Below are 15,006 nucleotides of genomic sequence, written 5' to 3'. Positions count from 1 at the left end.
AAATGGAACCTTACATGTCTGTAACTCTGACAGTGTAGAAATTAAACTAAATGGAACCTTACAAGTTCGAGGTCCATTTGGTTCAATTCGTAGGCCCACACTGTCAGAGTTATTATGGGGGTCCTGTTTGGTAAATTCATAGCCTTCCAAACAGGGGTCCTCGACATTATAAAAGTTTGAGAACCACTTTATCTCACTTGCTCAAAGACGCATCTACTGATCCATACAAGGCAAGCAGATTAGCCTGTTGACAAACCACAAGCTCACAACAACAAGCTTGTAGATCAGCTATTTAGTAGGCTATTTACCATGAATACTGAAGAGAAAAGTGAAATGGACCCTGTACTGGTCAAGAAAGTATATAGGCCAGGGTTTAAGTGGATTTAAGGAACAACATACAACAGTGGCCTATATCAGTGGTTCTCAACCGGTGGGCCAGGACCCCCTGGGGGGTCCCCACATGACTTTTGGGGGGGGGTCTCTGGGGGTCCCTCCCCAGATGACAGTAAAGTGACAATTTCATGATTTTAAGACTTTTTTTATACCTAAAGAAATGAAATGAAAAAAAGACCAAAATAATGTACAAACGATGTACTGTAAAAACTGGTCAAACACTGGCCAAAGCTCACACTATTTTCACAATATTTCTGTGGGAACTGAGTCAAACTAAATGTAATGCCTACAATTCCAACTTAGTGCTTATCAGGATGGGGGGTCCCCAGTTCAAATATGATTATTTAGTGTTCTCAAAGTGGGGTCCGTGTACAAATTTGGTTCCATTTGTACACTCTCAGAGTTAAATTGACATAGATTTTACAATATAAATTGCGGTCCAAGTGATAGAAATGCCATTAAATGGGGGTCCGTAGCCTAATGCATGTCAAACTGGGGATCCTTGAAATTAAAATGGTTGAAATCACTGCTAGAGAGCCCAAAACAATCTTCTATTATGGGGGTCCCTGGCTTATCTTTTCAAATGGGGGTCCGCGGTCTAATAAGTGTCTATTTGGGGGTCCTTGGCACGAAAACGTTTGAGAACCACTGATTTAGGGGGGTCGCGGCCTGAAAAGGCTGAGAACCACTGGCCTATATATACTGTAATATTTCTTTGAGACAAAAACAAGCCACAACTTTCCCATGATGACGAGGCAATGGAAAATGTCTCCGTCACATCCTGTCAGCTGTCACTTCCGGAAGCGGTGAAACGGGAGAAGGGGAAAAACACCGCACACACATTCATATGGATTAATCTAAATGACAGCCGTTTTGACTATTATTAGGTTAAAACTCAACCATCGACCCGCTTCGCGTTCGTTTCGAGGAATCGAATCCGCGTTGTTTTTTGGGAGACGCGTTTTGAGTCTCGTGCACATCGAGTGGAAGAGAGCAGTCGGTGTTTATTGTGTCCGGTTAGCTCAGCCTGGACACACACACACACACACACACACACACACACACACACACACACAATGTAAACGTTGTAACAAGTGTGATCGTTGCCATATTATCATTGATCTTTGCAATCGCCATCGATGATTCTCTCTTTTTTTTTTGTCGCAGTTTGAAAAGTATCCAGAATTATTGTTCTTTTTTATTTATTTATTTTTGTCTCATTCCTTCGAGAAGGTCAAGACAGATTGCATCGGGAAGGAATGCTGCTCGGTGTCAACATTGGTAAAAACTAAAAGCAATACAAACTAAACAGGAGGAAGACGGTATATATTTCTTCAAGGCGGTTTAAGCCACTTGATCTTTTTTTTTCTTGAGATCGTCTCCTCTGCAACTGGAACCATGATGGATGTGATGTGGACTTCAGCCACTGCTATACAGTTGACAGTTAACCACATAGGTTCAACATAACACGTCGCTGTCACAGACAAGTAGGCTTAGCTTTATAGCCTACGTTTTGCTTGTTGATCACTGACTGACTGGACACTTTCTTACCTTCTGGGTTTGTGTTCAGTAAAGCTAACCTTTTGGACAGTGGTTGTGTTTTTTTTGTTTTGTTTCCTGTTCCACATATTTTTGCCCTGAAGCTCCAATCAACAGGTAGGCCCCATGTTGTTGTTTTAAACTGGGATTATGTCAAGAATTATAACTGTGCATTGTTCACTTTGCATGAGCCATAAGTTAAGGAAATGTACATTTTTCAAACATTTGCTATTTCCTAAAAACCTTTGATCAAGACTGTCATATGTTTATTTTATGGAGTCTTGACTTTTGCTTTCGTATCTAAAGCAAAAAAAGTCAGACTATAAAATACATCTATGATAGTCTTGATCCAAGGCTAGTACTGTATAAGCTATATTAAATACATAATTCTCAATGCTGCTGGTGCTCCCAGACACAGCATGCCTTGTGCCCCTTATGACATTGTTATAAGTATGCCATTGTCTTACATTGGGGCTCAATGTAGTAGGGTCATTAGGACAGTGATTCTCTTGTTCTAATGTCCACCCCCTGCAGATAAGGATGAATGGCCTTTCTCTCAGTGAGCTCTGCTGCCTGTTCTGCTGTCCCCCCTGTCCGGGTCGCATCGCCGCCAAGCTCGCCTTCCTGCCTCCTGAGCCTACGTATGCCCTCCTGCCCGACTTGGAGGCAGGCACCACCGCCGCTGCACCGGGCGCAACCGGGCCATCGGGCTTACGGGCTCGGAGCGGCGTGGCCGTAGGGGGGAGTGGCGGCTCCGGGGGCGTGGAGGGGAAGTGGAAGCTCCACCTGACGGAGCGGGCAGAGTTCCAGTACTCCCAGAGAGAGCTCGATGCCACGGAGGTGTTCCTCACCCGCTCTAGCAGGGGCAATAGAATCGGCTGCATGTACATTCGCTGTGCCCCGACCGCCAGGTGGGTTAATTCAGCCCGTCCTAATCACTAGTTGTTCACCAATCGATGAATAGCTTTATGAGTTGCATTGTGCTGACTGTTTCCTGTGACCTTTTGAACTGGTCGGTATATCACACTTCCTCAGAAACGTCCACACACACCCTGCTGTGTCTTGTCTCCAGACATAGTGTCTGTCTTTTTTCCGCTTATTCCAGTTTCTTTCTCTCTACTTCCTGCACTTGCTTCACTGTTGTGTTGAGTCAGCTGTCTCAAAGTTGTTCTCCTCCCGCCTCACACATGAATTGTTTCCACCTATTTTGTCTGTTTTTGACATTTTTATGTTGCCATTACTTTTATGCTACTTTATTAATCCCCAAATGGAAATTGGGGTGTTACAGTAGCATAATGTGAAAAGTTTTTTTTAGCCTCTAGATTCGTGCCAGTGAAACCTATAGGCTTTGATTTGTTCTCGACAGACAAGAGTAGTGGACATTGGACAATCTTGCCAACTGGCTCAACATGAGCTCAATTTCATATGTCGAGAGGCAAAATAACTTGGCTGCAGCCTGATCCCCTATCTGTTGTGCTAGACTACTGCTCATTAATTTACCAAATCAATTAAAAAGACATGGACAGGATTGTGTTACAGATAATGTCAAGCTAATGTTACACAACAATGAATCCAAACTAGACCTGATATGGACCTCATTGTTATGCCATTTTCTGAGCAGTACGGCCAATAGCAAAACCTCAGGTCATAAGGGCTTATGAACAAAACCATAAAGGGAGGAGCTCAAGCAATCGCTGAGTAAAAAAAAGTATCGGATTGCTTTGAAGAGACCCAACATGCATTCATGAATAAAACGGAAGGGCTACAATACCTGGGGTTTATAATAGATACCCTGCTACTCAGGTTGTACAAAATGGCTAGAAGTAAGAGTCCCTTGACATAGATCCAGTGCCGTAAACCAATCTTGTTACACTGCGCTATTCACCCCACAGACCTTTTGGCAGTAGATGCAAATAAACTGGTCTGTCAGATGATCAACAGGTTCCTTAACCTTAATAGCCTGCAGTCATCTGTAAGGTTGCAATTATGGCATTGGCTCGAGCAAGTGTCTTAATTTGTATTTATCAATACCTTTTAAGGTAGTCAGAGTATGCTTTTTTAATGGTGTTTCCAAAGGCACATGGATGTTTGTTTTCATTAATTATATTTTATGTCGTTTTCAGTAGAACAAACATACATGTAAGCAACATTTACCATGTACTTAAGTCAACTATATAACCTAGGTCAGTGGTACGAATTGACTTTTTTGACTTTGCACGTAACTCTATATTTGCTGCCTCCTCTCCTGTGTTCCCTCTCAGATTCACAGTGTTGTTCTCCCATGGTAACGCAGTAGACCTGGGCCAGATGAGCAGTTTCTACATCGGCCTGGGCACGCGCATTAACTGCAACATATTCTCCTACGACTACTCGGGCTACGGTGTGAGCTCTGGCAAACCCTCTGAGAAGAACCTGTACGCAGACATAGATGCTGCCTGGCACGCTCTGCGCACACGGTATGCTATGATCTCTGTCCATTATGCTGTTGTATTGTGAATGCTGTTCTTTGGTTTGATTTGTCTTTTTGTTGCCATCAAGTGTTTTATTGTAACATTCTGTTGTTGACGGCAGTGTGCTTGATGATGTACAAGAACCAGTAAATAATAATAATTAATATTTGGTGTATATTAGGACTGTAGCAGTTAATCAAACTAATTGATTTAGCTATTATATAAAAAAGCTATTCGAATTTTTCTTGGCGATTCGTTGATGTATAAATAGTGTTTCTCGATTAATTAAAAAGTGGTAATAGCTAAGAAAATAATCGATAGTTTTAGCCGTAGTCTGTGTGTTCCATTTAGGGGCGGCCATAGCTGAATGGTTAGTGAACCGGCCTAGGGAGCCAGAGGCCCTGGTTGCCCCATGTTCGATTCCAGGCCAGGTCAGCATATGTGTCGATGAAATTAAATTTGTCCCTGAGCAAGACTCTTAACCCCTAATTGCTCACAGGTTCTCATTGGAAACAAGACCGCAAGGACTTTCATGAACAACCTGTTAAAAGGAATTATCCTTATCCTTAGGGCAGTGTTTTCAAACTGTGGTTTGGGGGCTTAAACAGGGTATGATTGACAATATTCTGACATGATCGCAGTATATTGTGTTCAGTCTTAAAGGTCACCACAAAATGGAAGTCAAACCAGTTGAGAACCAGGGGGATGTTTTAGTGCTTGAATCACTGACTGGACTTCCAGTGACTTCCAGCACTGTGATTTGTTAGTTCTGAGGGAATCCAGTGACTTTCATCACTATGACTGGTTAGTCCTGAGGGAATCCAAGTGGTTATTCATGTTCTACCGCAGTTACATACAGGGCCATCGCTGGAAACCCACCAAAAACAAGCGCTGCTCACGCACTTTATTGTGCGCGGAGGTTTGTACGCGACTGTTCTCGCCAAACCTGGCCACAGCAGACGTCTGGTCAATGCGTTTCAATGCGAATTTCTTCATCCGTGCGCAGCCAGTGAGAACGGCTGCATTCATTAAGATGGGGGTGGAATAAATATGGTGTCCAAGCGTATACTTGTATGCTGAAGCTATAGAAGCTATACAGCTCACTATACTAAATGCGTTGTGCAGGGCTGAAGAAATGGGTGTTTATGTTATATTAAATGACCACATTGTCAGTTAGCTGTGTCACTCACTGAGAGGAAGAATAGAGTTGAAATATGAGGAGAGATGGGGATCCATCAAGGGGTAGTCTGGTCTGAACAGATATGAGAAACTCTTATGCTGTGTTCAAGCAACAGGCTACACATAATTTTCAGTGGAAGCCAGCAACACAAAGGTACAAAGTGACGACAAACACTTGTCGCTGCATGACGGCCGTGACATGCTACAAAAAAGGTTGAGCTGAGTTAAACTTTTTTCAGCTCTCCAATGGTGCAGTGAAGCGTCATAAAATCATATGTTTTTGTTTCACCGATTCCACTCCCTTTCACTCTCTCCACAATACAATACGTGCTCTCTTGCGTAAAAGGAAGAAAAACTCAATTCTTGCCTTTAACCAGTTCCCGGTACTATTTAACCCTACCCTTTTACTGGGTGACCGTGGCTTGAGCAACACTTCAGAAGCGTCTTGGCAGGCAGCAATGTAGCTGGTCACGCTTGGTCATTTTGTAGCTTTTGTCACTGCTAGTGTATGAACGCAGCATATATAGTGCTAATATAATAGTGCAGGGTCCCCACGGTCATGAAATTCCTGGAAATATTTTGAAATTAAAAAAGAAATAATCCAGTACTGGAAAAGGTTTGGAATTGATCAAACTTCATCAAAGGTCCTGGAATTTATCAAGGATCCTGGAAAAATATTTGGCTATGCATTGTTTGTTTTTGGCTACTGATTTTTTTTAATACAAAACCTTTTCATAAACATGTATAACATTACACGAAATATGTAACATAAGTAGTTTTTCGCCGAACGGGCTGTGTAACACCCCATCCGCACTGCCAGCTATGCGACGTGACGCGACGCGAGCGGGCGATGAAATCTCATTAAAATACATGTTTTTGAATGAGACCGTCCTGACCTACCGCGAGCGACAACGAACCGTGCAACGACGTCGTCCACCCCTCCTATTTTCGCTCGCAGGCTCTATTTGAGCGAGGTTTCGCGGCTGTGCCCCACCCCCAAACACTTTTTATTTTTTTTTATTTATTTATTTTGCTACACTGCCTATCTTTGGGCATTGTACATAGGAGTAAGAGACACGTTATTGCGCTGAATGATTGTTATATAGGCCTGGAAATTGGGCTAAATATTCTGGAAAAGTTTTGGAAAAGTTTTGGAAATTCATTGCTAAAAATGTGTGGGGACCCTGATAGTGCTCTGATTGGTTCCGACCAGTCAGACACATCTCACCCCCTGAGCCCCAATTTCAACATGCTCTTAGCTACATGGCAACCTTCCTCTACCAGGTGCTGTTTATAGTGTGCAGGGCCAGGCTGAGGTTCCACTTGTCAGAGGAAGTAGCCTCGCGTGATCGCATCCACTTCTGGATTCCTCAAGTGATCGCATCCACTTCTGGATTCCTCAAGCCTAGACTTGATGTGTACTAAAAGTTACTTTTAAACTGAGCAATAACTTAAATGACTGAATGTTTTAACTGAATGTTTTTTTTTGTAGGAGCACAGACTGATGATTTTGACAATCTGGCATAGCTCCTTCCTCCGATAACCAGAACTCGTCGCTTAAAGCAACCTGGCCCCAGTCTAGCTACAATGACTGGTCTATATACTTGAAATACAAACACCCCCCCTGTTTCTTTCACTATACACAGTATACAGGTTGGGTAGTGGCTTCTACCAGACCCCACCCAACGCACGGGTACTGCACTAATGCAGTGTAACACAAGGGCGGAGTAGGGAGCTGCAAAGTGAGGTTATGGAAGGTGTAAAGAAGGAGACTGCGATAGTGAGAAGACGAAGGCGAACATAAGAGCGGTGGTGACACATAGAGATGCGGAGGAGGAGTTTGTGGGGGGATGGGGTGAAGAGATGGGACAGTAGGGGGGTAAATGTCTCTCAAGGACATTGCAGTGTGATAGAGTGTCTCATTAGTGCGAAGTGGAGCTGCCTCACTGCAGCTGTTGCCCTTGGGTAGCTTGACACAGCAGAGCATCAACAGCCACTCAATGTTTGTTTGTAGCCTTATATTCTTGTCTCCGCAATTACTCGTCTGCTCATTCTGCTGTAAATCCTTTTTGTCTTTTTGGATAAAAAGTTGACTTTAAAGAGTAAATATTTACATGGCCACACTCAACTAGTTTACACCGCATATTGGAACTGCACCACTTTGTTCAGATGAGACCTCTCATCACATCTCTTATTCTAATGCTTGTTTTAAACAGGTACGGCATCAGCCCAGAGAACATCATCCTCTATGGACAGAGCATTGGAACAGTACCCACGGTGGACCTGGCATCACGGTACGAATGTGCCGCAGTGGTACTCCACTCTCCTCTCACCTCGGGCATGAGGGTAGCCTTCCCTGACACAAAGAAGACGTACTGCTTTGACGCCTTCCCCAAGTGAGTCTCCCGATTTGGTGGATAGTCATCCCTGGACTTAGGGTCGGTTGCACCAAGAGGGATTAAGCTTTAACCTGGTTTAAATCAAGGTTTATCTATTAATCCAGTTGCACCAAACTTTAAACCTAGTTTCCACTAACCAGGTTTAGTTTTAAACCATCCTTTAATCTTGGTTTTTATTTTCACAGTAAACCTGGATTAATGTTAATCCTGTTGCACCACTACTTTAAACTCCAATTTAAATGTCAGTAAGGGATTAATTCTAAACTTGCAGTACAGGTGGTTTAAATGTAGCATATATCAGATGGCTTCATGAAAACGAAAGAGTAGCTCAAAGAAAAATAAGGGACCGTCTAAACCCAGTCGAATGTTATGATAATGCTGAATTTAAAAGGCGGTACAGATTCAGCAAAGAGACTGTAATGAGACTGCCACGCCTGCCCACATTATCTCAAAAGTGAATAAAAAAGTAATTCTAATGATATTTGGCTCAAGAGAAGAAGTATTCCTTTTTATTTACAGCGCAAATCCAAGATGGCGGACACACAACAAAGTTTAATCCATGAAATAATCACTGTTTAACGTTTTAATCACTGTTTAAAGTTTTAATCACAGGTTAAGGATTTAAATCACAGATTTGTTAAGCAATGCTTAAAATTAAGTGGTGCAACACAACTCGAATTAAAATAAATCCTAGATCAACAAATCTTTGATAAACCCTAAACTAAGCTTTATTTAATCCTTCTTGGTGCAACCGACCCTCAGTCTCTGATGCTGTCCCCAGTTTTACTTTCATCTCTCTATATTGTCTCTGTCGGGTCGAAACCTCATATGTCCAGATCTGTTACTTTTTAGGATTCAAATTAAAAAATGGCGAAAGTAGCAGATCTACAAGCTTGTGGATCTGCTACTATTGATTATTTTGTGTGATGCTGTAGTATGATCAAAAAAACAACAAGTTAAAGGTAGGGAAAGTGATATTCTTTGGATATGTTTTGTTACTAGTACTATATTTTGATGGTGATCATTGCTTCAGAGCGTTTGTTCGGTCACAGGGATCTCTCCAGCTCTTTAGTAAACAGAATATAGTACATTTTCAGGTAGATGACAACATTTGAGCCAATCAGGATAGAGCACTGAAAATGCATTTTCTGTTTAATAAAGAGCTGGAGAGACATGGGAGACTCCTTATATGGACAGGACCAAGGGTGCAATGCTCACAGGACGGCCTTGCACGCCGTGCATGAACCTATTTGACCAGGAGCACGCGCAGGCACACGCATAGATTTAAAACTACTTTAAATTCACGCCTCAACAAAGTTTTCAAAGGCTCCCGACTCACACCTAGCGAATTAACATAGGAATAAGCCTAGATGCATATCAATTGTCCATTGTGTGACTTGCAGTGTAGGTGTTAAGCGACGTGCGCGTCACATCATCGTGCAAGAACATACCAAATGAGCATTGCATGCCTGGACAGGGCACTCAATAGTAACAAGTACAATCAGAACATAGGCCCATTTTGTAATTATTTGAATAATTGCAAATCACTTACCCTACCTTTTAAGATATGGAGATAAGAGGTTGCTGCCCGACAGCAACGATATGTGACTCTGTCCCTCAGTTTCTTTAGTTCTGTCCTGCTCCCTCTAGATGTGTTCTTTCATGAGTTCACAGAGCGGTCGGCTTCCTGTTGGCATTTCCACACAATTAATAGGCTTGGCGCGGCCGCATGGTAATTTCAACTCACCATGTCATTTGTGAAAGTAATTGTTCAAGTCAAAGGGCCATGCTTTTAAGAGCAACATTTCCACTGTGCAGCGTTTTTGCTTTCGATGCGTTTCTCTTAATATTCCTTTTCTACTGAATTACAAAGCATTGTGTCATGGTCACTATGGGTATGTATGTGTAGCCAGCAAGAGTTTTTGACACTGCACCAGTCATCCGTATTTGTGAGATATATTCAGCTGAGTTAAATCTGAATCCCCCACTACGGTATGTAGGCGGTCGATTACTCACCTGATAAACCCAGATAACTATAACGGTCTTTATATGACACCAATAAATCATCCTACTGTAGAAGTCGTCCTTGCGCTGCTCAATAGATTTGGACAATTGCAGGCATGCATGAATGAAATAATCAAGGGCCCCCCTGTGTGTTGTTGCTTTTGTCCTAAATGACACTCGGGCAAAGTAAATGGGAGACAGTGCCAGCCTTTGCACAGTGAAGTCCCAGATGGTACCATTGGGTGGGGAGAGGAGATGGCGTAGACCAGGGAATGCCTCTCCATGCACAGTGTGAGAAAGCCTCCAGTGTTCTTGCGTTGTGCCTATTTCTTGAGCGTGGTCCCCGGGTAGCTGCCTTCCCCCGGGAATCAGTCTGTATTATTATTTCAATGTTGGTTGCTCTGCTCCTTTCTCTCTCAACACGCACACTTAACACCCGCATACGATTAACATGTTGGATTCTCACCAGAGCTATCGGCTGTAAGCGCTAGGCGTAATTCATTTCAACAGAATTGTTTTCTTGAACTTTATTTCCTCTCTCATAACCCTGATTGTTATTTTTTATATATCGTTGCTGACGGGCAGAAAGCGCTTATCTCCATATTTTAACTTTTTTGTGTTTTTTTTCGTAAATTAATTCCCTACTTGATCATACTACAGCGTCACACAAAAGTATCGAAAGTAGCCGATCCACAAGCTACGTGGCGCGAAGCGACGCGTTTCTTTTGAGCTTATAGATCTGCTACTTTTCATACTTGAATTTGAATCCTGAAAAGTCACAGTTTCGGACATATTAGGTTTCCACCCGACAGAGACGACATATCATATTTTTTATATTATGTGAATGACAGATTGATATCCCAAGATTTATTCGACTGTCAGAAATGACGGAGCATGTTTAAACGGTCCTGTCAGACTGTGACAGCTGTGCTCTGCAATGTGACACGAAATGGGTAAAAAGAAAATGACATTCTCATAAATTCTCATTGAAATAGCTGACAATATGTGAAAAATGTTTTACAACTGATCAGCATGATTGCAACAATTAGGAAATCCCAGGTTTTTTTACAGCATGTTTTAAGGTATTTCCTCTTACGACTGTTCCCGAACGCATGCCCTAATAATCCTAAACTCTGACCTCTTTTCACACATCCTACCCTATCCATGCTCTCTGTCTCAGCATCGAAAAGGTGTCCAAGATCACGTCTCCGGTGCTGATCATCCACGGCACGGAGGACGAGGTGATCGACTTCTCCCACGGCCTGGCGTTGTTCGAGCGCTGCCCCAAGGCCGTGGAGCCCCTCTGGGTGGAAGGCGCCGGACACAACGACATTGAACTATACAGCCAGTATCTGGAGCGCCTGCGTCGCTTCATAGGACAGGAGTTGGCGGCGCAGCATGCCTGACCGTTGCACCTCACCACTATCACCATCATCCTTATCGTCATTGTTGTCACCACCATCATCATCATCAATATTTCTATTGGGCTCCTGGTTCATCTCCAGGAGCATCTCTCTGCTCCATCTACAGCCCTGCTCCTCTCGTTCAGGTCTGGATCAACTTGTTTAACCACTTAAACGCCATATGGGTGACTGGAGTCCCTCAGGGCTCTACACTGGTGTATTTTCTGTTTTCTGCCTTTGTGGGTAAAGCTTTCACAGAAAATAGCCGATCGACAAGCTTGCGACGCGCGTTGTGAGCTTGTCGATCGGCTATTTTCTGTCAAAGCTTTCCCCACCACAAGGATGCTGCGGTTTAAGTGGTTAAAGGGGAACTTCTCGGCTGTCCTTAACTTGAATCCTTCTGTTGTGAGGGGAACATGTGAAAATCTGTCGTAATCTATCTATACATTTCAGCAGTCTTTGTGTGTGTGTCTGTGTCTGTCTATTGCTTTTTGCCCAAATTAGGAAATGCCTGATGCCACAGTACTGACGTTATAGTGCTGACATTATACATGACTGACATCATAGACCGGCCTCCAAGCATTCAGTATGTTCGAGAGCTTGTGTTGGAAAATTGCCAACCCGCCAGCCTGCATAAAACTATGAAACCATGTTGCCTGGCAGCCATTTTCCAGCACTAGCTTTCAAGAAGGCATTGGGGAAGTGTTCCATCAGATTTTCACATGTCCGCTTCACAATAGAGACGATAGGATTCGTGTTAAATATGAGCAGAGTTTCCCCTTTAAGAGTGTTTGATGGAAACGGCTGTGTCGTGACCCTCTCTGCTGCGGCGCACCAGCACTTCCTCTCCAGTTCTAGTTCAGTTTTCAGAGAACCTCCAGTCCTCCGTACAACAATATGACCATTGCCTCGTATGAGAGTGGGATACACTCCATTGAATTGGAAGGACAGAAGTTCAAGAGTCTCTCGAAACGAATGGTCCCTGTGAGCAGCTGCACTGTCCTTTTTGTTTGGATTTGACCCTTGTTTATGTCTCATACCTGTTGTTAATGGCTGCCAGTGAAGCACCACTCTCTCTCTCTCTCGTTTCTATCATCCCAGGAGACGGTGCAGGAGCACTGACATTGTCCAGGCCTTGGTTTTCTACCTCCAGCCTGTTTTCATTTCATGAAGAGCCTGACAACGCTCAATGTAAAAGACACATCTTTGCAGTATGTCCTACTGAGACTGTGTGTTCTCCACCTCATCGATGAATGTTCCACTTTTGGAATTGACGTAATTCACGGGAATTTGCCCCAACCCTGCAAACGACTAAACACATGAACAGATGTTTCCTTTTAAAAAGAACTAAACATTACTGCACTACCGTTCTTTTAATTAGTTGACATTTTATTTGTGTTTAATGACTGTCGATGGCTGTGGCACCGAGCTGCAATGAAATACTGACATTTTAGCATTTAAAATTGGATTGTGGTTATCTTTGGGTTTTATTTTTTTGCTTTATTGGGGGGGGGGAGAAAGACATGCAACACATGTCTCCAGCCGGACTTGAACTGTGGATGTCCGATCATCAGCTACTGGTTATTATGTTGTATTAAATTATACAATATGACATTATTCTTCAGCCACTAGCACCACATGCTAAAGGTAAAACTTGGTTGTGCTTGACAACTAATGTGCTAGCTAGGATGTTATAGACTTTCTCTCTTCATACACCTTTTCTCACTCTCTGGTCCTTTTCACACTCTGGTTTACAATATCTTAACTCTTTTTAATATTGGTCCATGTTGGTACAGTACATGGATGTATTCACTGACAGTGGAAACTTAGATTCATATTATGATTATTATTATTATTATTATTATTAAGCTTTAATGTTCTTAAACTTAATTTCAGTGGAATCCAAAAGGCTAGAAGAGCAGGTAGTTCTATACTAAAGTATTTGTTCTCATTTTGAACAGACCATAAAGGTTCATAACATCTTTGTAACATTTTCAAATATGGCACACTTTAATTTTACTACACAGTGCTTGGTATCAGAATATGTTGTACAGAACCTTTATAGCTGCTGGTGTGACCTTTGACCCCTCAAACCTCTCGTTAACTATGTTGTATCACACCTGTGAATAATTGCTTTTTGCTCTTATCGTTGGGGGTGATATCACTTCATTTGAACCTTAGAGATTTTATATAATTTGTCTCGCTACAATAGATGCAGGCTATATTTTCTAATAAAATATAGATTTTTGCATATGCGTAAGCTAATTCCTGACCCTTCCAATCTTTATTGAATGTCTAACTTCCTTTTTAACTATACATTTTTAAAACACACACTCTGCCATTTGTAAGTAATCATAGTAGGGTGAAATCCTCAACCCTTAATTGTTCATGCTTGTTTTGAAGTGGGATAGGGATTTACAACCAAGTTCAATTGTATATAGAAACCAAAGTTTTATAGATTCTATTCGTTGGCTGTACATTAGCTTCCCTGGAACAAAAATGATGTCTGTCTAGTACCGTATGTACGTGGATATGAAATCAAAAGGCATTTGTGTGATCGCTCCCTCAACAAATTCCAGAGCAATCCGGTGAATTATCATACATTACATCTTTGTTCTATTATGTGTGTGTTGACAAACAGAGGAACACCTTTGAATGCCACATACAAACCAGGTTGTGGGCTGTTACTTCAAAGCTGTTTATAAAAGACCGTAGAGGCTCATGGGTGTTTACTCCAATTTTGATGCTTATTTGTTAGGGAATATAAGCACTATAACTTGTGATTTCTGCATCACATCAGTTATGTTAAAAGAGCGGTGTGTGTGACTGTGTGTGTGTGTGTGCGTGCGACGTGCGCGCGTGTGTGTGTCTTTAAGGGAAGATACTGACGAAAAGCTCTAAGCAGACATGAAAAGAGTTTGTTTAAAAATATATATTTAAAGAAATGTCTTCTTTTGTATCCAAATGAATTATATGGATCTTTATGCGTTTAGATTTTGGTGAGAGTTGGGGAAATGAAGTGGTGGATGGAGGGCCAGTTGGGGTTGTTTGTCATATATCATATGTTTATTATTTCCTGTTATTTTTAGTTTTAAAGATATCTTCTTTTTCCAAGAATTTAAGAGCATAGTAAATAAATGAATTGATAATATACAGTATGATGTCCATTTCTCTGTCATTGTCTCTTTTTAACATTGTATTTCCTTTTTGTTTTCAAGGAATCAATGTTGGGTGTCATAGATTTTTGCATTCACCTCAATTAAATCCAGTAACTCAAGATCAATGATCAGTTAAATGTATGGCCATAGAGAAATCCAGCAGCAGACCCTGTGGGATCACTGGTGACCAACAGAAATATCTTTGACAGTAACTTTTTTTTATTTTACCCGTGTTTAACAGATGGGTTTGGTTATTATCTTGCCCAAATGATCTGTTTTAATTATACCAGCACAAGGCCTTTAGTCTGTCCCAACCTCAGACTGACACCATGAAGAGATGGGGGAAACAGACAGATGGGTCCTAAGCTCAAACCACCCTCCCCCCAACACACATACAGTCACTCACTGTGTCTTTGTCAAAGGACTACATGAATAGTCTGGTGGTGTCCCACTCAAATGCTCTTATGGCCTGGCACATGGA

The 15,006-nt window shown here is 42.1% G+C and overlaps 1 protein-coding gene across 2 annotated transcripts; it reads left to right on the top strand.

Annotated features, from left to right (window-relative positions):
* The first annotated feature begins 1,196 nt into the window (after window positions 1–1,196).
* Window positions 1,197–14,523, top strand: abhd17ab (abhydrolase domain containing 17A, depalmitoylase b). 2 transcript variants are annotated; one of them, XR_014601534.1, is made up of 6 exons: window positions 1,197–2,049; window positions 2,467–2,843; window positions 4,194–4,388; window positions 7,778–7,957; window positions 11,145–11,610; window positions 11,709–14,523. XR_014601534.1 is itself a non-coding variant. In XM_084067691.1 (5 exons), the coding sequence occupies exons 2-5, from the start codon at window positions 2,473–2,475 to the stop codon at window positions 11,368–11,370; spliced, it is 972 nt and encodes a 323-aa protein (XP_083923817.1). In that variant the 5' UTR covers window positions 1,197–2,049; window positions 2,467–2,472; the 3' UTR covers window positions 11,371–14,523. The 2 variants fall into 2 exon arrangements, 1 of the variants encoding a protein (XP_083923817.1); XM_084067691.1 differs by having other exon boundaries at window positions 11,145–14,523.
* Window positions 14,524–15,006: the final 483 nt, after the last annotated feature.

This window comes from Gymnoscopelus microlampas (assembly GCF_963454915.1).
Source record: "Gymnoscopelus microlampas genome assembly, chromosome: 9".
NCBI lineage: Eukaryota > Metazoa > Chordata > Actinopteri > Myctophiformes > Myctophidae > Gymnoscopelus > Gymnoscopelus microlampas.
Note: the sequence above shows the minus strand (reverse complement) of the source record. Positions and strands in the feature narration are given on the sequence as shown.